This window comes from Antedon mediterranea, chromosome 8 (genome assembly GCF_964355755.1).
Source record: "Antedon mediterranea chromosome 8, ecAntMedi1.1, whole genome shotgun sequence".
Lineage (NCBI taxonomy): Eukaryota > Metazoa > Echinodermata > Crinoidea > Comatulida > Antedonidae > Antedon > Antedon mediterranea.
The window spans coordinates 2,712,042-2,736,255 of record NC_092677.1 but is presented as its reverse complement, the minus strand read 5'-3'; the positions used below and the strand labels follow the sequence as shown (position 1 = coordinate 2,736,255).

The 24,214-nt window shown below is 33.5% G+C and overlaps 2 protein-coding genes across 5 annotated transcripts; one reads left to right on the top strand and one right to left on the bottom strand.

Moving 5' to 3' along the window:
• Positions 1 to 5,459: 5,459 nt before the first annotated feature.
• On the bottom strand, positions 5,460 to 24,200 carry LOC140056530 (tetratricopeptide repeat protein 12-like). 3 transcript variants are annotated; one of them, XM_072101927.1, is made up of 15 exons: positions 24,088 to 24,200; positions 19,338 to 19,489; positions 19,201 to 19,234; positions 18,849 to 19,048; positions 18,330 to 18,522; positions 17,930 to 18,118; positions 17,545 to 17,709; positions 17,063 to 17,234; positions 16,335 to 16,427; positions 16,086 to 16,149; positions 14,613 to 14,747; positions 13,964 to 14,137; positions 8,364 to 8,468; positions 8,094 to 8,193; positions 5,460 to 7,456 (listed from the first exon to the last, which is right to left on the bottom strand). In XM_072101927.1, the coding sequence occupies exons 1-15, from the start codon at positions 24,158 to 24,160 to the stop codon at positions 7,167 to 7,169; spliced, it is 2,139 nt and encodes a 712-aa protein (XP_071958028.1). In that variant the 5' UTR covers positions 24,161 to 24,200; the 3' UTR covers positions 5,460 to 7,166. The 3 variants fall into 3 exon arrangements, with proteins under 3 accessions (XP_071958028.1, XP_071958030.1, XP_071958029.1); XM_072101929.1 differs by lacking the exon at positions 24,088 to 24,200 and adding an exon at positions 19,614 to 19,716 and having other exon boundaries at positions 5,461 to 7,456; XM_072101928.1 differs by lacking the exon at positions 24,088 to 24,200 and adding an exon at positions 19,756 to 19,865 and having other exon boundaries at positions 5,462 to 7,456.
• LOC140056531 (uncharacterized) lies at positions 9,107 to 12,600 on the top strand. 2 transcript variants are annotated; one of them, XM_072101930.1, is made up of 7 exons: positions 9,107 to 9,545; positions 9,860 to 10,094; positions 10,429 to 10,588; positions 10,749 to 10,919; positions 11,039 to 11,107; positions 11,224 to 11,420; positions 11,659 to 12,600. In XM_072101930.1, exons 1-7 carry the CDS (start codon positions 9,240 to 9,242, stop codon positions 11,958 to 11,960), a joined length of 1,440 nt encoding a protein of 479 aa, XP_071958031.1. In that variant the 5' UTR covers positions 9,107 to 9,239; the 3' UTR covers positions 11,961 to 12,600. The 2 variants fall into 2 exon arrangements, with proteins under 2 accessions (XP_071958031.1, XP_071958032.1); XM_072101931.1 differs by having other exon boundaries at positions 9,109 to 9,545; positions 11,665 to 12,600.
• Positions 24,201 to 24,214: the final 14 nt, after the last annotated feature.

Sequence of the window (24,214 nt, the reverse complement as noted above, 5' to 3'; positions counted from 1 at the left end):
TTTTGTGTCAAAATATTCAAAAGGTCTATGTTTATATTCACTCTAATGAAAAAGTCATCGTTTTGACCGTTAACATATATTCTTTATTTCATATCTCACTAAATTTATTTTTTGTATCTCGGTGACCAATAAGCGTAACTTTGTGTTAAACAATTCAGAAGAACCATATTTATTTACTCTAATGAAACTATTTTTACAGAAAATGACCGGAAGCTTTCAACTATTATATTTATATATTTGTATCTTTGTGAACTATGGGTTTAGATGAGCATTTTTTGTGTCAAACAACTCAGAAGGATATCCACTCTAATAAAAAAAAAATGTGTGTCAATGCGAAAGTAATTATTTTGACCTTTGATATCTATCCAGAAAACGTTTAGTAATTGGGGCAATATATTGGTGTTATATTTCTTCATAGATCAGCACCCAAGATAACATTTAACTATTCATTATTCTGTTTATATTTACTCTAAAAACACACAAAACAGAAAAATATCCAAATAGGCCTGGTTGAGAATATTTACCAATCGTCTGATTTTAAAAACCCATTGTTGAATCTTCAGAATCGGTATATTCATTATCATCTAGTGAAATGTTTGCGTATACACCTCGACACACACTACATGCCATGGAGCAATCTAATCCATTGTTCCTACAGCTGCATTTCATATTATAGCAGCCTGTTTTGCATTTGCATCTTATGATTTGTAGGAGCAATTGTGGTGCTGGGGGGTTGTCCGTCAAATATGGTATCATCCTGCTTTGACTGATCTTCCATCCATATTTATCTGGAGGTACATTTTCTTCATTTCCAAGCCAAACTTGAACTTGTTGGTACACCCTTAGACTATGATTTTTTGCCGCTGATTCTGTTGGGGGTAAAGAACGTGGATGAACTGCTTTAGTACTGCATGTTGTCTTTTTATGAAATTTACGAAACCTCAATTCCTCTAGGTTTTCATTATCGCTGCTACCATACAAAGACAAAATGGCGTTATTACCCGCTGCAATTACCTCCTGTCTGTTTGCCTTACAAGTCATAAACACTTTGGCTTGTTCAGAAAAGAAACAGTCACTTCTTACTTTAGTTACTGCTTTGATTTTCCCAATACCAAAAAATCGCGATGTCGTGTCACATCCAAGGAACGTGTGACAAAATAGGATATATTTACAAACATCGCTGCCAAGGTCAAGTCTTGTTGCCGCAATGTTCCAACATCGTTGCACCTTTTTAGTTTCTTTCCTTTGGTTTGGCTTGAACCATACATTATGTTTGGTGTGACCACCATGGTGGATAAGGAGGACCAGGATATCTGTATCATCTGCGATGACAACCGTGCCTATTTGTTCTGCACAGGACAGAGCCATCTTCGACACAAGATAGTCAGCGTCAGCTTCTGCGTGGTGAACAGTACAACCTTCTTTTTCAAGACTATTTCCCAAAATCTTAATGAATCTTTGTTTGTTTTGAACGTTTGACAGTAATTCTTCTTTTTTGGTTTGTAAGGTCATAGATTGGTCAAAGTGTACAGCTACACCACCACCACCACTTCTCCTTGTATGTGTACAGTCTTTTGTACTTAGTGAGTTATCGTACCCATCAAAAACAACAATGGGTTTTCCATATTTGTGAGAAACATATTTAGTGTATACTCTCATAATGTCACCCCTGAAGCCCCTCTTGTCCATGTAATTTTATGAAGTAGTGCTCCTCCATCTAAGACGTACTGAATTTGATCAGGAGGTTCTGGAGCAACCTCGATTGCTGTTGACCACAAACTATCAGCTAAACTAGCTTTATTTGCAGACCTCATCATATCTGGTGATTCAAACAATCTAAATATATCTGATACATTATCGCATCTTGTGCCGGCAGTTACAAGTCGTTGAAATAGAAGTAAAGGATCTACATTGGCCACATCATCTTTTATCTTCAATGCGCTTTTAGAGTTATTATTCTTCACTTTTATTTCAAATATCAAAAAATTGACCAAAATTACAACTCGTGGCTAAGAGCCAAATTGCGTGTAAAATACATGTCATATCAAAAATATAAATATATATAAAAAATATGAAAAAAAAAAAAAAAAAAAAAAAAACAACAAAGAAGGGGAGAGCAGTTCATTGTAACAAAGAACTTATAACACAAGAATCTCCTGTTCGTCCGAAGCGCGTAACAATTTCGAAAGGCATTGTGGGATAGAATAGAGCTATGGGTGGCGCCATTGTGAGCCATGGAGTAGGGCGCCCGCATCAAATTAGAAAGTCAAAATCATAGAGGGGATCTGTTAATGCTCTAGGGGGATAGAGTAATTTACTGAGGAGTAGGGCGCCCGCATCAAATTAGAAAGTCAAAATCATAGAGGGGATCTGCTAATACTCTAGCGGGGTAGAGTAATTGACTTCCTAGTTTGGAAGGGGCGCTGCTCCATGCTGTGAAATGGCGTCGCCCAGTTTGACCTTTTAACCCTGTACTTCCGATACTGTGTTTTGAATGCAAATTGAAGAACAGGAGATTCTTGTGTTATAAGTTCTTTGATTGTAATGGATTGGCTCTTTTTCCGAAATGTGTAGTTGGCGACCTTTTGGTTTGTCATTGATTGCACAATTTGTTGACCTACATGCTTGGCATTGTCACAGTCTACATTGATATGTGCCGTCACTCCAATGTTTGTCAGTGATTTTGTACTGTCTGTATTGAATGGATTTCGCTGTGTCAGATACCTTGATATGTCTTGTACATCACTGAGGTCCTTCATCTTTCTGGCATATGTTGTTTCTTTATGTTGTTCACTGGTAGTATACAAAACGTTAGTGAACTCTTGCATTGAAGGATTGATCTTGGCGCAGACTGGAGTTGAAAGGACCCAAACAAGTCGTTGAATTTCTGTTAATCCTCGCCCTCTTGTTAGACCTCCTCTTGTTTTTATGCTACGCATAAAACACTGTTCTATGGCAAGATCAGTTGATATTCCAGCCCAACGTCTGTCAGATCGCCGCACTTATTATTTGGTCAAATTTAAAATGTTATACTCGAGACCCGAGATTTATTCATGACACGACTAGAAAATGTTAACGGTCAAAATAATGATTTTCGGTTATATTGTACATTTGCATTTGTTTTCATTAGAGTAAATATAAACAAATATACTGGTATAATAGGTCAAAGGTCAAAAACTTAGTTTCTATCCATTTTTTAAAAAACTTTTTCATTAGGCCTATAGTGAATATAAATACTGTATGAGTCTTCTGAATCTTTTGACACAAAATTGACGAAGTTGTGCTTAGTGGTTACTGAGAAATAAAAAATGTATTTACTGAGAAATCTAAAATAATGAATATGTGTCAAAGGTCAAAATAATGACTTCCGGTCATTTTACACGAATCTTTTCCATTAGAACTAATATAAACATTGACCTTATGAGTAGTTTGACGCAAATAACGCTCATCTACGCCCACTGGTTACTAAGATACGAATATACGAAAATATACAATAAAATAGGTCAAAGGTCAAAAGCATGCTTTCCTGTAATTTTTGGTAAAAAGGTTTTATTAGAGTACATATAAATATGGGTCTTCTGAATAGTTTCACACCAAAATTAACATGCTACGCCTAGTAGTTTTCAAAATAGAAAAATGTGTAATTTGACCCCTATGACCTTAAAACCCCTTAAAAAGTATGTTCCACTGAACCGATTTTGGTAGATTTTGGAAATGATCTTCCCAGATGCTTATAGAATCAAATAAAAAAGCTTTGGAAACTATTGCAATTTGTTTTGGGTTACGCCCTTTTTTGTCATAGATTGACTGGACTACTAGGCTGGGGGCCAGGGGGCCGGCAAGGGCCCCCGGTGGGGGTCCAGGGGGCGAAGCCCCTGGAAGCAACGCGTTCTAGCGTCATTTGAGGTCATTTTAATCAGATTTAGGGTAGCCATTTTTTCCATTTTTTATAATGCATAAATAAAATACTGCGTGCAAAAAAACGATGCGCGATGACTGTTTCAATCCATATTTTTCAATTTAAAAAATAAAATTTCAGAGAAAATTCAGAAAAATAGAGTTGGAGGTCCCGGAAATTGGACTTATTATACTTCAAAACATGAAACAAAATATATAAGTCCCTATCATGGTTGTGACTGAGCTAAGAAATGTTTGAAAAATAGAGATGTTAGGTCCCGGAAAATGCACTTCTTGTACTTCGAAATATGACCAGCTTTATTGTTGGGGCTGAGCTAAGAAACTGTTTAAAACTAGAGCTGCAGGTCTTCAAAAAATTGCATTTTATACTTTGGAAACATCAGGCCTAGAGGCTTAAAAAACGCAAGCGTAGACCTTTTTCAGTCGGGGAAATAAGTTTATTCCTCCCAAGTGTATGCGTGCGTACCATCTGGATTTCCGAGTGGTGAGAAATTCATGACATAATAACTTAGCTATAATAAGATGTTGGCTAAGCGAAAATAGCATGTTTTTTTGTTTAGTAATGGATGAAAAATTTATTTTAGGTGCCCCACGGTACAGAGAAGGTTACTTGTAAATTAAAAAATTGGTGAACATACGGACAATTAACATAATTCGTTTTTGCTGCTGTAGTGTAGCGTACGTCGACGCAGTACACGACGTAACCGTCAGTAAACTTCGCCTGGAAAATAACTACAGTACACATTTTGGTCCCTGGATGGAACATGATATCACGCGTCTCGACCCAACGTTGATCGAACGATTCGTACACAGGGATACCGACAGACAAGTGCGAACCTAGCTATTGTTTAGTAGTAAGTTAGATCGCTGGCAATAATGAATGCATATAAAGTGCATAATATCACTCTGACGTACTCTCACGGTCAATGAAACGTCGCGGTTTTCTAGGCGCTGAAGCTAGCTACGAAGTAAACGCGAACGCTTTTTACTGTATATTATATTCCCCGACAAAAAGTACCCGTGTTCCCTTCGGTAACCGCCGGTAAACTTCGCCTGGAAAATAACTACATTACACATTTTGGTCCCTGGATGGAACTTGATATCACGCGTAAGCGTGTCGACCCAACGTTGAACGATTTGTACAAAGGGATACCGCCAGACAAGTGCGTACCTAGCTAATGTTTAGTAGTAAGTTAGATCGCTGGCAATGAATGAATGCATAAAAGTGCATAATAGCCCTCTGACGTACTCTCACGGTCAATGGAACGTCGTGGTTTTCTAGGCGCTGAAGCTATATGAAGTGAACGCGAACATTTTTTACTGTATATTATATTCCCCGACAAAAAGTACCCGTGTTCCCCGACGGGGGGGCTAGGCTCCCCGACGAGGGGGCTAGAGCCCCCGTAGCCCCCCCGCTGGCGCCACCACTGCATACATGTTTGATCCCAAAAAAAATGATGGGGTAATAATGTGAAGCACTTAGAAGCATTGTGCAATAAGCGTCATATAAAAAACGAATATTATTATTAGGCTTAACTATTATCTTTAAATAATAGAAGAAAATCATTCCTTGTGGAGCATACATTTTTTACATTATAGTTTATTAAGGCACATCTTATCTGTCTTAACTATTGTTACTGTAAGGTATTAAGTGACGTATCTCATCATTCCATTTGCTTTTGAATTTTTCAGGAAAAATGGGGTCTAATCAATCAATTTTCAGTCAGATGTGCGTCGCTGCAGCTTTGCAGATATACCCACATCGATTAGAAGTTTCTTACTTGCGTTGCGTGTCACTTGCCAATCAGATGAACTCCAGTCAGATGTGCGTCGCTGCAGCTCTGCAGATATACCCACGTCGATTGGAAGTTTCTTACATGCGTTGCGTGTCATCTGCCAATCAGATGCACTCCAGTCAGATGTGCGTCGCTGCAGCTCTGCAGATATACCCACGTCGATTGGAAGTTTCTTACATGCGTTGTGTGTCATCTGCCAATCAGATGCACTCCAGTCAGATGTGCGTCGCTGCAGCTCTGCAGATATACCCACGTCGATTGGAAGTTTCTTACATGCGTTGCGTGTCATCTGCCAATCAGATGCACTCCAGTGAGATGTGCGTCGCTGCAGCTCTGCAGATATACCCACGTCGATTTTCAGTTTCTTACATGCGTTGCGTGTCATCTGCCAATCAGATGCACTCCAGTCAGATGCGTGTTTCGGCGCTGTCCAGATTCACCCAGGAATAAATGTATAAAACCTGTGTTACTTGTATTAAATACATTAAATTCATAGAAAATGCTTAATTCTTATCGTTTTAAATGGGGTTTAAACAGTTTTATTAATCTTTCATTTAAGTAAAATTAGTCAGGTTTGAATGAATTAAATAATAACATTTTGTTGTAAAAAATATATTTTAAGGAAAAAAAACATATTTACACAGAAAATTCATCAATATATTTACTGGAAATGCACTCATTTAACTTGCTTATTTGTTTACTTTATTTACTGTATAATATGCAATCTATTAATGATAAAGAAAGACTGTAGTAGCAAGTACCACAGGGGCAGATTCATACAATTTTAGCATAGGACTAATTGAAAATGGGTTTGGGAAATATTAACTTCAAATCAAGACAAATTTCTAATACTAAGTGAGGAATATAGCCATATGTGAACAAACCAAACTCTTATGAATTTTGTTTTTTTCTATCTTGTGTGTGGACAGCCACAATTAAAGTTATTTTGATAATGTGATATGTAGGCCTAATTGTTATGCAATACAAATATGAATATTATAGTGCATCTCTTGACTGTACATAACCTGTATGTGAACAGATTTGATATATAATGTTGATGTCAATAGTTATTTTTTATAAATTATATATAATAGTGTACATTAAAAAACTGTAAAAGAAAATTATAAATTATACAGTGATTGATAGATTAAGAAAACAGGATTTAAAAAAACATGAACTTGCAATTAAAATTATTATGTATGATTATGTATGTATATTTTGAAAATGCTAAATAGTAAAAATTCTTATTAAAACTGTCAAACTATATTATTATATTTATGAAAATAAATAAACACTTGTAAGCATTCCAAAAATGTGCACTGTTTATAGGACTATCTGACCATGTGGATATGCCCAGCCCAAAAAACCATGTAGTTGAAACATTAGGTGTGGCGTACAACTGACGAGACCCATATGAATGCCAATTTGAAAAACACCAATATCCAAAAAACGTCATGAATTTACATACTTCATACAGCTATTCAAAATACCTATCCCTCCTAACTTCTTGAGCATATTAAGATGATCTGGACTTGTAGTAGCAAGCTTAGCTAGAGTGATTGCACAGTTTTGTTTAATTGAAGTGTTCGTAGTGTCTGTTCTTGTCAGTAATGTCTTGACTACATCTGTACTGACATGGTGGCTAGCTCCTGGTTCTTGTACACAATGTCCGATACATAACGCAGCGTTCGCTATCATCATGGCATCTTCACTGTCTAGATAATACACCAACTTTGTTAGACCTTTTAAAAAAATAAAACATATTGAAATAGGTTATAGTGGACAAGGAGCTTTTATTTAATACAAATCCAATGCCTCAAACAGCAAATAACTTATCATTATTACCGGATAGATACTAAATCCACATACATAATCCACATGTATTTTAAGAGGCACTATGTGTCAACAAATAATTATTAGTCCTCTCTCCATGACGGTTGTCACATAATGCTTTGTATTATTTTTATTGTATTTATATGTTTCATATGGACAGTTTGTCTGAAATAAAGTTGAATTGAATTGAATTGAATTGAATCATGCTTTAAATCTCATTTGACGCCTAGGGCGTGAAATAAAAAGGTCAGATTTGAACCCTGGACCTTGAGATTGGAAGGCAAGCATGTTAACCACCAAGTTACAGATTTGGTGTACAGCTACATCATTACTACGGGGACATAGCTGATATTTACAACAAGACTCTTCCCTGGTATTAGTTAAATCATTTTGATAAACACATACATGTACGCTATGATATAGTGGAAATAGGCATCTCCATCACAAAACAGCAATATACAAATCATATATAAAAACAATCAATGCCTAAATGAGAACATTTGAGAATAATAAAATCAGAGGGTTAGTAAATTGATTAGTAATTACCTTTATCTTGTGATAGTATCTGTCTTCTTGATTCCTGATTGCTCTGTGTTATCACAGTCAGACATTTCAGACAATACTTCTTGCATGTTTCATCTTTACTCTTAGAAAAAAAGTGAAGAGTGATTTTTAATACAGCTTTGAAGAGGACAAAATTTGTTTTTGGATACAAGATTATTAAACATGTTATAAACATATAAAGTGGGAATGATAGGCCGTTGAGTGGAGGTGGGTTATAGTTGAGACTTACAATTGGATATTTATTGTACATACCTGTTTAAGTATGTTCATCATGATATCAACAATATGTTGCTGAACACAATAATCAACTGCTTCAGTTGAATACACAAGGACTCGGCTCAGTAACCCACATACACGCTGGAATAAATAAGTATTACAATTATATAAAGTACAGTTCTAGTAACACCTTAAGAACTCTGCAAGTACAGTTCTAGTAACACCTTAAGAACTCTGCAAGTACAGTTCTAGTAACACCTTAAGAACTCTGCAAGTACAGTTCTAGTAACACCTTAAGAACTCTGCAAGTACAGTTCTAGTAACACCTTAAGAACTCTGCAAGTCCTCCTGGGAGTGGTTTCTATGATAACTACACATAGAGGCTTAGTGTTACTATATATACAACATATAGAGGAATAACCTATCTCAAGCTGGACTCAGAAATTCAAGGAATTCCAAGTTATTAGCAAGCTTTCAAACAAGGCACATTGGACAGGTCAGCAATACATGTAAAGACCCAACACAAATTAGGACAAATCACATTGCCTGTTAAGCAGTTAACGGAAGATTATTAAACCTGCATTCTCAGTTAAGCATTATACATTTAGTCAATGGGATTTAGACTTTTAACTCACACAAATTGTAGGCCTTACGGTGAAGATGAAAACATTTTTTCTTGTTCCTCATTAAGCATAATAAGTGAACTCTCTTGATTCATATACATAAAAATAAATTAATTACGTATTAAAAAGTTCCACGAAAATTTTCCTGACATTTTAAAGAAATCTTGATTTTAAAAGTTTAAAAGAATATATTTTCGCAGTTGCCATTTTGTATCACATGACATCAGTTAAACCAATCATACGCGACGTTTAGGCAGCAGACGTCAAAATCACACGATGTAAACACGAAATGGCGTCCGACGAGGAAGGATCTTCTCGCTCAGACAAAGTAAAGTTGAAATGTTTTTTCCAAATTTACAAGCATTCAAATGAAATTATCAGTCCAATTACTGAGATTCGATGGAAAAAAGTGTTGCTCTGTTCAAAGAGTTGGATAAAATTAGATGGAAACGGCAAGGAAATCGCCATACATTTGACGGAGCTTGGTATGTCTGATGAAGGTAAATCGTTTGACGATGTCGTACGCGAGCATCCAGGCTTAGGTTTTCATGCTACCTGTTACAGGCGATATACTGATACATCTCGACTAAAAAAGGTAATATTTGGTTTCGATTATTATCAGAATACTCTAAGAGTTAATAATATAGTTAAATGATACAGTATATAGGGTGCTACTGCACTTACTTATAGATCTATATATTGTGCCCTTAGTTTCTGTGCTTGGTTGTTGATTGGGCTTTCTACTCTGTAGTACCAGTACTACTACGTAGGCCTAGGCCATATTATATTATACAGTATATATTATTCAGTAGGCTACAAAATTAATTTTAGTTAAATACCAATATAGGCTCTATATAAGACAAAATAAAATGCTGTATAAATTAATTATACGTTGAAATTGATGTTTAGGCTGAAACAAGAGTTGCCAAAAAGAGATCCCAAGCAGGAGACAGTGAGAGCCCAGATGAGCCACCAGTTAAGAGGGCCAAGCATTTTTTGAGAAGTAGTTCAGCCACAGCAATGGTTCAAAAAGCCACTATTTTGCCAAAGAAATGTATCATTTGTAAATTGCAAGACAAATTAGTGACGATCCAAGGCAAAAGAGGTCATGATAAATTAAGAAAGGCTTTAACAGATGATGCAGGTAATTATTTGAAGAAAAAAAATTCACTTGTTATTGTTGTTTCTCCTATCCTTGAAATTTGTAAACATATGGTTAATTAATCAATCTGCTTTCTAATCCCCATCCTATAATGAGTTTTGCAGGCTCAACTGATGTAATCCAATTAGAAAAGCTTCCTACTGTACAGCATAATGAGGTGTTCCAGGACATTTCTTCCATGTGAACCTTTGCTATATAGTGTAATCATGGAGCTATACATTTTATATCTCCATGCTGTAGTTATGCATAACAAAATATCATTTCAATCATTTAGGAATTTACACACTATTGCTTTTGTTGATTTGATTTATGACAGGAATGTTGCGAAAAGCTGCAGAAATGAGAGAGGACGAAAGTATTTTAAAAGACATTCGAGGAAAAAGCTGTGCTTGTATTGAAGTGCGATATCATGACCAATGTTACAAAAACTACACCAAAATAGTTGTTAATTCACGTAAACGACATGATTCTGGAAAGTGAGTAAAACGTAACTTTCTAAAACTCTGTTGGTTTTTTTAATTTACATTTTTAATTTTTTTTTTATTTGCTTCAGTCTAAATGTTGAATTTTTAAACACCAAAATCTATAAAATATTAAAATATATTTTAATAATACAGTATTTATTATTATTTACAGGGAATTGGAAAGTGTTTTTTTAACATATAAGCAAAGCTATAAGGTATTTTGCAGAGATGTAATTGATAAACGGTTACAGTATGGACAGGAGATACTAAGACTCGCAAAACTCCAAAAGCTTTTCATGAAATCAATTGAAAAAACAGAAAAAGTTTACTTGTCAACTATAAGGTAGGCTGTCGATCCCTTCTTAAAAACGATGAAATAATTTTGAGATCCAGTTACTGTAATAATTTCTTCATTGTTTCTGTGTTACAATTAATTATAATCAATTAATGTGTTATTTATAGATCAGACGTGTTGAAGAAGAAGCTCAGGATGGATTATCCTAACCTAATTTTCCATTCACCCACAAGAAGGTTAGTTGCTTAGTGTGTTTATATTAAATGATTTTTTCACCAGGGATAATTTAAAAAAAAATTATTTTTTTGTGGATTGGTCAAACTAAATATTTTATTTATTTTTTCTTAATTAGAAATGAATCAGTTCTGGTGTACTTTAGCAATGTATCCCCTGGATTTGTGGCTGATCCATTTTTGTCATCAGGAAAAAGTACAACAGAGACAGATGAATCATCAAAGTATGACATAGATATTCCAACTACTTCTACAACACACGAAATCTCCACTGATGGTGACAATAGAGACAAACTAAGGACTCTATATTTTGCAGGTACGGTTAAAATACAATAACTTGTATATATTGGTTTATTTTTAAATAACAACAATAAATGTTATTGCATAATTAAGGAAATGCTGTGGATCAAAGAGGTGAAAGCTGTATGCACTCAAAAAACAAAACTGTTATGATAGTAAGTGGTGTCGATCATAAATGCTGTACACAATACAGTATATGCTTTATATAAATTTATTATTACTATGTTTCATTCACCCAATGCTATAAAATGTAGTTGCAGGTACGATAGTAAATAATGCCATCAAATCCAACAAAGGTATGCAGAGTGAATGGCCTCCAAGAGCAGCGGACATTAATGATGTTGACATATCTGAAATTGTGCCATATGAGTTGTTTACTCTAATCGCAAAGTGTGTTGGTGCTGCAGAAGATACTATACAAACCTCATTTTCAGATGTTACTGAAGAAACTCGAACAAAAATTTTATCGATATGCCAGGACATCCTGTACCTTGCTTGGAAAGGAAGAAGGCAGACTCCAAAGTCACTTGCTCTAGGATTAACTGTTCGAGTGTGAATGAGATGAGTGTGAAAACAGGACAAGAGAAGAAGAAGAAGAAAAAGAAGACACACCAGACTATGGCATTGAAGATGATGAATTAGACTATAAGGAAGATGAATATGAAATATATTGTTTATACGGTTTTGAATGCAACAAAATCATCATAAAAAGTAACTGTAATGTAATAGGCCTACACTATAACCAATGTGATGAAACACTAACCATGGTTATGCAAATAGAAACTGTGAGCATGTGAATAAAAAAAAAGATTTAAAAAAAATGAAAACAAAATGGAAACCATGAGAATATAAATAAATAATATAACCATGAGAATATAATAATAAAAACTGTAACCATGAGAATATAAATAAATAATGTAACCACGAGAATATAATAATAAAAACTGTAACCATGAGAATATAAATAAATAATTTAACCACGAGAATATAATAATAAAAACTGTAACCATGAGAATATAAAGAAAAATAGAAATTGTGTAACCATTAAAAGAAATTGTGTAACCATGAGAATATAAAGAAAAATATTAACCATGAGAATAAATACAATTACATTGAAACAAAACAAATATTTGATGTTTGTATTTTATTTAATAATTTAAATTTACTATTGCATTGGTGTTTATTACTAGGAATATGTGTTCTATATGTTTCACAGTTAAATCATATCAGTCACTATGTAATATTGCTGCTGTATTTCTACTGCTATTAATAGCCTACCTGTCGGGAGAAACCATTATACGAACAGTTGAAGCCATTTGTAATTATAAATGTTTTAATGTCGGGGGATAATTATTAACTCTAAATTTCAATTTTAGAGTTAATATAAATTTGTATTCACCAAATTTATTTAAAAAAATAAAGAATAAATCTATTTTGATAATAAATAACTTGCCTATATATTTCTTATAAACCGTGATAATAATAGTACAGTCTAGTTATAGTGCGCCACCAGTTGTTTCAGCCTCGCTATTTCGTAAGAAATCGTTAGCATATTTACCAACTTTAACGGTAATTTTCTACCAAACGCCAGGTATTTTTTTGTGGAACTTTTACTTTTTGTACTATTAGTATTTATTTAGAACAGTATATGTGGTAAAAAAGTATTATGCTTGATGAGGAACGGGATTGCTTTTCCAGGCATCATTTCAGCTTCGCCGTAAGGCCTATTGCAAGAAAAGGTTTTTTTGATGAAATGTGTTCTTTAGACCCTACTGAACACATTTATCAACGTTAGGACATTTTTCGACAACAGGAAGTAGCCTAATTTGCATAATTAAAAATGGCCGCCATTTTTAATAACGTACTCTGTATCTTGAAAACCGCTAGTCACAGATACTTAATTATGGTGTCAAAATCGTTAGAATATATGTTTTTATATTCACTTTAATGAAAAAGTTTGTCCAAAAATGAATGGAAGTGCTATTTCTAACATTATTGACCTTTGACCTTGATTTATCATATCTCAGCAACCACTAATCGGAGATATACAAATTAGGGCTTAAATTGTTCAGAAACTACACATTTATATCCAGTCTAATGGCATGTTTTTGCAAAAAATGGCGGATTCTAACATTATTGACCTTTGACCTTGATTTATCATATCTTAGCAACCACTTATCTGAGAGACACACAATATGGCTCAAACTATTCAGAAACTACATATTTATATTTAGTCCAATGGCATGTTTTTGCAAAAAATGGCCGATTCTAACATTATTGACCTTTGAACTTTGCACTACATAAAATCGCATAACTTTGAAAATATTGTACATATGAAATTATTTTTAGTGTCAAATTATTCAGAACATACATGTTTCTATACAGTCCAATGACACATTATGTCCAATAATGGCCTATTGTATGGTTATTAACATTTGAACTATATTTGAAAAGGATTTTTGAACACTAGCAAATAGTAACATCAGAATAGCATTTTCTTTAATTAGAACATTTAATTAAAAAGTAATACTGTTGATATATAAAGCAAAATAAACAAACCATTATCAATTGTTGATTTGTTCTGCTAAGTAGCGGTACAACACAATTAGTAAGTGGTAGTGTAAGCTGGTGCTCAGCATGAACTTTCTCAAGGGATAAGTTCATACACAAACCAAGTAGAGGTTCCAACACTTTTTCACTTTCTTCTCTGTTTATCTTACTACAATGGGTTTTCTGAAGAAAAAATGTATATCAAGTTCAAAATCATTAAAAAAATAATTCAGATCCCCCAACCCTCCTGATAAGCACAGGAGTTTCCCATTATTTTGCGCCATCTGCCAATCTGCTTAAATGCAATTTTTGTATAAATTTATTACTTGGGCTCAACAAACAAGGTGAAAATTTATTGCCTTCACGCATATTCTGCCTTTGCCAAGTGCCTGGCATAACCATTGTAGATGCCAATGCTCTGTCTACAATATCAAACTAGTTCGACAAAAAAGTGTGATGTGTCCAAATATGGTAGTGATATGCCCAAATTAGGTAGTGATATGACATCATCATGTCCATATATGGGCACATTTAAGATCTCTTGTTCTATGGATATTTTATTTTATTCAAAGATAATGATAATTTACCAATAAAAATCTTTTAATATTGGGAACTTTGATCAGAAGGCTGCAATCTTTTAAGATCCTTACTTACTTACCAAAGTTGACAGCATAGCTTGCCAGAAATTCTTGTCAGCTGACATTTGTTTCCTAATATGGTCATCATGTGTCATGTTGGATATGGTTGAGATACACAATGGGAATACAGTACTATTGACTGACTCACTGTGCAGCTAAAGAAATAATAAAATACACAATGGGAATACAGTACTATTAACTGACTCACTGTGCAGCTAAAGAAATAATAAAATACACAATGGGAATACAGTACTATTAACTGACTCACTGTGCAGCTAAAGAAATAATAAAATACACAATGGGAATACAGTACTATTAACTGACTCACTGTGCAGCTAAAGAAATAATAAAATAATGGATGGGAACACAGTACTATTAACTGACTCACTGTGCAGCTAAAGAAATAATAAAATACACAATGGGATTACAGTACTATTAAGTGACTCACTGTGCAGCTAAAGAAATAATAAAATAAAGGATGGGAATACAGTACTGTTAACTGATTCACTGTGCAGCTAAAGAAATAATAAAATACACAATGGGAATACAGTACTGTTAACTGACCCACTGTGCAGATAAAGAAATAATAAAAATTAACACAATGGGAATACAGTACTATTAACTGACTCACTGTGCAGCTAAAGAAATAATAAAATAATGGATGGGAACACAGTACTATTAACTGACTCACTGTGCAGCTAAAGAAATAATAAAATACACAATGGGATTACAGTACTATTAAGTGACTCACTGTGCAGCTAAAGAAATAATAAAATAAAGGATGGGAATACAGTACTGTTAACTGATTCACTGTGCAGCTAAAGAAATAATAAAATACACAATGGGAATACAGTACTGTTAACTGACTCACTGTGCAGATAAAGAAATAATAAAATACACAATGGGAATACAGTACTATTAACTGACTCACTGTGCAGCTAAAGAAATAATAAAATACACAATGGGAATACAGTACTGTTAACTGACTCACTGTGCAGCTAAAGAAATAATAAAATACACAATGGGAATACAGTACTGTTAACTGACTCACTGTGCAGATAAAGAAATAATAAAATACACAATGGGAATACAGTACTATTAACTGACTCACTGTGCAGATAAAGAAATAATAAAATACACAATGGGAATACAGTACTATTAAATGACTCACTGTGCAGCTAAAGAAATAACAAAAATAAACATACTGTAAAATTAATATCTTTTTTCTGACCCATTAAATGACCATCCCTCTCAAACATTTACACCACCAACACCCACCCTTTAACCATCAGAAAACACTACCTCACCCCACTACACACAGTGGGTATTACACACAACACCAGTCCACCACCTCTCAAGACAACATTATTTCTCCTCTCAACACTCATGGACACCAATTATCAATGCAAGTTGCACTATCTGTGCCTGGTTGATAAAGAATTCTCAGAATGATATCTTAATGTTTGGGCATAGAAGAAATCTTTACAACTTACGAGAATCTCTTCAAAAGCAGGTAATAGGTTAGTTTTCATTTCTACACGTACAAGACCTAGAAATCTGAAGAACAAACAAATAATGCTATATAAAGGTTTTGATTAATAAATCAAGACAAGCTAACAACACCTATCAACAGTTCGCTTAAAAACGTTTACGTAACTGTTCTCAAAACTACCCTGTTATACAAATGAATAGAATTATGAATTAAATTGCTTACTCTGTTGAAGAAAAGACTTAGTACTTACTGTTTTTCTAGGGCAAGATTGTTTAAACTTTTCATGGCATTTTCAGCTCCTTGTTCTGAGATCTGAACACAGCTGATCAGTCCCAACATCAGCCTAATAAAATTGAAAACAATGTTTAAATTCAAACATGTATAGCCTTAACAAGTACTGTAATATCTCTTAACATAAATGCAATTTGTCTGTCTGTCTCTCTGTCCCAATTATACACAAGTATTCACAAATAATGACACAATATGGACACAATATTTACATGCAAATGATGAAAGCAAACTAAGTTTTTTTTTTCCCCTCTCATTATGTTTTCCTTCTTTTTGTTTCTTTTTCAAATTGTTATGTTTTGCTTTTGGACTGTCCAAAGGTGAATTGGTCAATAAATAAATAAAAATGAATCGCAAATTCTTCATTAACCTATGTATATAACACATTGCACATGGTCATACAGTATGTGATCATTTCGAAGAGTATATGTATACTTCAGGTCTAATAATTACCACCAACTAATTTACCTTGATGTATCAAGCCTAGATATAATGATAGATCGTGCTAGGCTGGTCTGTGACAATTGGAACAAAAAGCCTATGTATCCTAGGCCTAATCATTTCCAACCACTCATTTACCTTGATGTATCAAGCCTAGATATAATGATAGATCGTGCCAGGCTGGTCTGTGACAATTGGAACAAAAAGCCTATGTATCCTAGGCCTAATAATTACCAACCACTCATTTACCTTGATGTATCAAACCTTGATATAATGATAGATCGTGCTAGACTGGTCTGTGACAATTGGAACAAGAATCTTGCACAATCCTCTTTCAGCAGAACACTAGTCGTCGATTGGAGACAGTTGAGAAGGAACTCATTAAACCCATCTTGCTCAAGTATGTACTTAGTGTTTACTTCTGTTGAATAATAATATTAACAACAATGTTAATCTAATTTTAAAACTCATTTTTACTATTCCCTCTTAGCAGTCTTGGTCTTCTATTAGAATCACCTAACTAAAGCATTTCTATTATACTTTTGTGTTCATTAACTTCAGTTAGGTAAAGTGGTCTCTAATTGGAGACGATCTTTAATTATAAAGGATTTTTAAACATTTCACTTAGAAGAACTTAGTTTCTAGGTGGTTTTATAACTATTTTATCAACACATTTTGATATTAAACTATTAAGTAATTGTTATGCTGTATGTACAGTACGTCCCTCTTACCATGTTTTGCTGTGACTTGTACACAGACATGTACGGCCACTCTTGCAAGCTCACAGATCTCGGTGTCCGTGCTCACTGGAGCATGCTGAATTTTCTTGCTAAGGTATGATTGGTCAAAAAGCAGTTCAAATCCAGAATTTGAACGAAATAACGTCTTTGATATATCTGTGAAGAGTGTAGAAATATATAAAAATGAGTATTAACAAACTAACAACAAACTAACAACAAACTAACTAACAACTAACTAACAAGTAAATGACAACTAACTATTATCAATTAACAATTAACTAACAAATAAGTAACAACTAACTCACAACTAACTATTATCAATTAACAACTAACCAACTACTAACTAACTCACAAGTAAATAACATGTTTTGATTACCATCATTTATTTGAGCTGCAAGGAGTTGCAAGCCACCAACATAGTAAACAACCGGTTTGTCTGTCTGTCCCAGTTTCTCAATAAGTTGCAATAGATTTGAAGCTTTCTTGTCCTCTTCTGCTATAAGTTTAGAGGCTGCCATTTCAGCCTCTGATGCTTCCATGGCCATGGATGCTTTCTGAACATAATCTAAAAGTTAAAAAAAAACCTACATCATTAACAAATAAATAATAAATGGGGTTTATATAGCGTATTATACAAAGCCTCAATATGCTTAACAAAAGAAAATTAATAATTAGTAATCATTATATTATATACTAATTCAATTTTGTAATAAAAACAAATTATGAATATACTTTGTGACAGCAGACCACATTGTTGTTTTAACTTGTTTACTTACCATTTATTATTTTTTCTTGTTTTGGGTTAATTTTCAATATTTCTTGATATGTTTCTATTGCTTTTGTATACTGTAACAGACCAAGGTAAGCATTGCCTTTCTGAATGTGAGCTTTTGTGTTTTTATCATCAATGATCAAAGCTGTGTCACAGTCCTTTATGGCATCATTGTATTGAGCTAGTTTGTTAAATGCCTGTAACGTAACCAAAAAACTCAATAAAAATTACAGTGTCAGCAACAACTTAAAGTGTACTGTAAGTTGAATTGGTGACAGTAATTTAACAGTTGACAACATTACTAAGAATTGGTGACAATAATTTAAAAGTAAGTGACAAGATTTTGGGAATTGGTGACAATAATTTAAGAGTGACAACATTCTAAGAATTGGTGAAAATAATTTAATTATAATTGACAACTTTCTAAGAATTTATGACAATAATTTAAGAGCAAGTGACAACATTTTAAGAATTGTGGGTTACAATCATGTAAAGATCCCCATTTTGAAATAAGTTTAAATACCTGAGCTCTATTTGTGTAAAGGACTACCATATCTTTGAGGCATTCAAGTCCTTCAGTATAATATTCAACAGCTTTCTCAAACTTTCCAGCCTTAAATTCCTGATTTCCTTTTTCTTTCCACTCGGTTGCTCGTTTTGTTTTAACTTTACGTCTCTGAGCACGCTCCCTTGCGTCAGCTTCTACTGATGCCATGAAAGCATCTGAAATAAAGGTTCAAACATTCAATTATTTAGTGCATATTTACAACATAGAAGAAATAGTTTAGAAACTTAATTCATAAACAACAACCAATTATTTTTGTAAATTAACACCTGAGTGACCAATAGCCTAGTGTTTTAATTTCAAGCTATACCTTGTGTCATTCCCTGTGGAAGCCCACCTACGTCCTGAAAGAACAAAGATACAAAAATAGTGTTATAATAATATCTATTCATTTATATGGCAAGCCACAACCAACAACACGGTACCAAAAGTAACCATAAAACTAACCATGCCGTTTGCTGATGTCTTGTTAATGATTGTCTTGTTAATGATTGTCTTGTTGATTTTACTACTGGTCTCTTTAATCATCTTGTCTGCTTTTGATAATGCCTTTTTCTGTTCACTGTCATCTTCTGTATTCAATCCTTTAACTATTTTATCTACAATACATAATAATAATAATATAATGTGCAAAGCAACCAAAGTGAAATATTATATATAGGCCTAGCTAGGGAGGGCTAGGCCTACTTCTTTTATATAACATGATAACAAGGCGCTACAAACATTGCACTTTCGCACCTAGCCTCCTATTACTAGGCCAGTCCTAGCTAGCTAGCCAAGCAAGCACAGCCTCTCTACTAGACTAGGCTAGGTCCAACACACAATTAGGCCTAGCTAGGCTAGGCAGGCCTACTACTAATAATACCTGCTAGCTAGGCCCTACTAGGCCTAGATAGGCCTAGCAGACCAGGCTTTATTTTACAATGGATCAGGTGCCGTTTTCGGCCACCTCGACTTGTATGGACTATACCATTATAAAAAGATGGGAAAATAGGGGTGTCCCATTTATTATTTGAGTGTGCTAATGTGTTAAAATACTGCTGCTTTTGTTCTTTTGTTTAGTGCATTATGTTTCAGCAACAAAGGGAAAACAACTACGCCCTACACGCTGTAGAATCAATTTTAGCTTTCAAGTTAATACAGTATATTATGGCTCTTTATTTCTATATAAATTTTAGGTATCATTCCCTAAAATGGATATTAGGTGGATTCCCTAAGGTGGATATTGAATACTTTTTACGGATACAGAAAGTATAGGCCTATAAAGAAATTAGTTTTTATTCCAGTTACAAATAAAAAATATAATTTATCTAACGATAACACAGTAGTATATTTAACAAAGATGACAGTAGTACATTTAATAAGATCTATCACATACTGATTATTAGGTAATCAGTAAAACAAATAAACATTAAAATTATGTCAATGAATCTGTACCATTTTGTTCCCAGAAAACACAGAACATTTCACGTATTTAAACGTTCTGTGTAGAAATAGGCCTACATGTTCTAATTGAACAACTTTTGCATCAAAACGTTACAATAACGAATGCAAAACGGAGCTGATAATGTCGCAATGAAGAGGATGATTCATGTCTTCCAATATAGCATGGAATACATCGGCAAGCTGTTCGCTGTAGAACGAGTCAAGCAATTGCATAGACAAGCCAATTTATACTTTCCCCGCTCCCAGCACCTTCTCAATTTGGTGATCCCCACATTCACTTACTAAATATTCTCAGCCCAACATACAATATCCCCAAATAGAACATCACTGATTAGTAAAACATTCTATAGTACAAATATCCTGCTTTACCCCAAAGAATTGAGTTTCCTCAAGCAGTCAGCCTTGTATTTAACTTCTTAACTATATGATCAACATGTCCACCTATTTAAGCTTTAATCAAACACTACTCCCAGATACTTATAATTGTTAACAATCTCTGCCTCCTTTCCTTTAAGTAATGTATACTGTCAGACCAATGTTTTCGAAAATCAATTCTTATTTCTTTCGTTTATTTATGTTTATTTCAAGAAAATTGTTGCCATAATCGGTAAATCGAATAATCTCAGAAAGGTACAGAGAATAATCGTATCCAACTATAGCCGAGTCGTCGTATAAAACAAAAATACATAATATATATATCGTCAATGAATCTGTTACCATTTTGTTTCTGTATCTACAATCGTTTCATTTATTTACATTTAACATTAAAAGTAAATGTATCAGGTGATCAGTAGGCCTAAAGAAAACATACATATAATTACGTTAATGAATCTGTTACCATTTTGTTTCTGTATCTACATTCGTTTCATTTATTTACATTTAACATTAAATGTAAATGTATCAGTAATCAGTAAAACAAATAAACATATAATTATGTCAATGAATATGAATTGTGTTTCTGTATCTAATTCGTTTTACACTTAGAATTAAATGTAAATGTATCTGGTGAGGTAAAACAAACAAAAAACATATAATTATGTCAATGAATCTTCAATTATGTTCGTCTACCGATACCAGGTTCAAATCCATGATGTTGAGATTTATCCCTTGCAAATAAAAAATATGATTTATCTACCTATCTACTTAGTATTTAAGATTTTCTAATTTCGAATCCGATTGTACTAAAATGTAATGTGTTGAAATCAAGAGAGGCATAACATAGTATTTAATATGTTTTAATTTTGATTATACTATAGTGTTTAGGTTAGTTTTTATTATAGTATTAGTAAGTAAGTTATACATAGGCCTAGTTAATATAGTAATATTGTTACAAAATCTTGGCATTGCGTAACACAGTGCCTAATACAGTAATAACATGCCTTATTAAAAAGTGCATGCTTGCTAGTTTTTGATGTTCTGTATTGTTTCTTGTACAGTAGTTTGTACTGTATGTTACATAACAGAACAATTGTATTGTCTTCCCATTCAATAGACACCCTTCTATACATAAAACATAATACACACCACACCCCTACCATAATAATGGTATAGTCCATATAAGTCGAGGTGGCCGAAAACGGCACCTGATCCGGTGCCGTTTTCGGCCACCTCGACTTGTATGGACTATACCATTATAAAAAGATGGGAAAATAGGGGTGTCCCATTTATTATTTGAGTGTGCTAATGTGTTAAAATACTGCTGCTTTTGTTCTTTTGTTTAGTGCATTATGTTTCAGCAACAAAGGGAAAACAACTACGCCCTACACGCTGTAGAATCAATTTTAGCTTTCAAGTTAATACAGTATATTATGGCTCTTTATTTCTATATAAATTTTAGGTATCATTCCCTAAAATGGATATTAGGTGGATTCCCTAAGGTGGATATTGAATACTTTTTACGGATACAGAAAGTATAGGCCTATAAAGAAATTAGTTTTTATTCCAGTTACAAATAAAAAATATAATTTATCTAACGATAACACAGTAGTATATTTAACAAAGATGACAGTAGTACATTTAATAAGATCTATCACATACTGATTATTAGGTAATCAGTAAAACAAATAAACATTAAAATTATGTCAATGAATCTGTACCATTTTGTTCCCAGAAAACACAGAACATTTCACGTATTTAAACGTTCTGTGTAGAAATAGGCCTACATGTTCTAATTGAACAACTTTTGCATCAAAACGTTACAATAACGAATGCAAAACGGAGCTGATAATGTCGCAATGAAGAGGATGATTCATGTCTTCCAATATAGCATGGAATACATCGGCAAGCTGTTCGCTGTAGAACGAGTCAAGCAATTGCATAGACAAGCCAATTTATACTTTCCCCGCTCCCAGCACCTTCTCAATTTGGTGATCCCCACATTCACTTACTAAATATTCTCAGCCCAACATACAATATCCCCAAATAGAACATCACTGATTAGTAAAACATTCTATAGTACAAATATCCTGCTTTACCCCAAAGAATTGAGTTTCCTCAAGCAGTCAGCCTTGTATTTAACTTCTTAACTATATGATCAACATGTCCACCTATTTAAGCTTTAATCAAACACTACTCCCAGATACTTATAATTGTTAACAATCTCTGCCTCCTTTCCTTTAAGTAATGTATACTGTCAGACCAATGTTTTCGAAAATCAATTCTTATTTCTTTCGTTTATTTATGTTTATTTCAAGAAAATTGTTGCCATAATCGGTAAATCGAATAATCTCAGAAAGGTACAGAGAATAATCGTATCCAACTATAGCCGAGTCGTCGTATAAAACAAAAATACATAATATATATATCGTCAATGAATCTGTTACCATTTTGTTTCTGTATCTACAATCGTTTCATTTATTTACATTTAACATTAAAAGTAAATGTATCAGGTGATCAGTAGGCCTAAAGAAAACATACATATAATTACGTTAATGAATCTGTTACCATTTTGTTTCTGTATCTACATTCGTTTCATTTATTTACATTTAACATTAAATGTAAATGTATCAGTAATCAGTAAAACAAATAAACATATAATTATGTCAATGAATATGAATTGTGTTTCTGTATCTAATTCGTTTTACACTTAGAATTAAATGTAAATGTATCTGGTGAGGTAAAACAAACAAAAAACATATAATTATGTCAATGAATCTTCAATTATGTTCGTCTACCGATACCAGGTTCAAATCCATGATGTTGAGATTTATCCCTTGCAAATAAAAAATATGATTTATCTACCTATCTACTTAGTATTTAAGATTTTCTAATTTCGAATCCGATTGTACTAAAATGTAATGTGTTGAAATCAAGAGAGGCATAACATAGTATTTAATATGTTTTAATTTTGATTATACTATAGTGTTTAGGTTAGTTTTTATTATAGTATTAGTAAGTAAGTTATACATAGGCCTAGTTAATATAGTAATATTGTTACAAAATCTTGGCATTGCGTAACACAGTGCCTAATACAGTAATAACATGCCTTATTAAAAAGTGCATGCTTGCTAGTTTTTGATGTTCTGTATTGTTTCTTGTACAGTAGTTTGTACTGTATGTTACATAACAGAACAATTGTATTGTCTTCCCATTCAATAGACACCCTTCTATACATAAAACATAATACACACCACACCCCTACCATAATAATGGTATAGTCCATATAAGTCGAGGTGGCCGAAAACGGCACCTGATCCCTTACAATTTTTACCATGGTGGAGTAAAGAATAAGTTACTCCATGTTTTTACTAACCAATTTCATCAACTTTTGAAAGAAAATCAACAAGTTCTGGATCGCCTTCCTTATTTTGGAATGGATCCATCATGACTATCACCTAAAGCCAAACCAGATTTTAGACCTAAAAACCCTTCTCTATCCC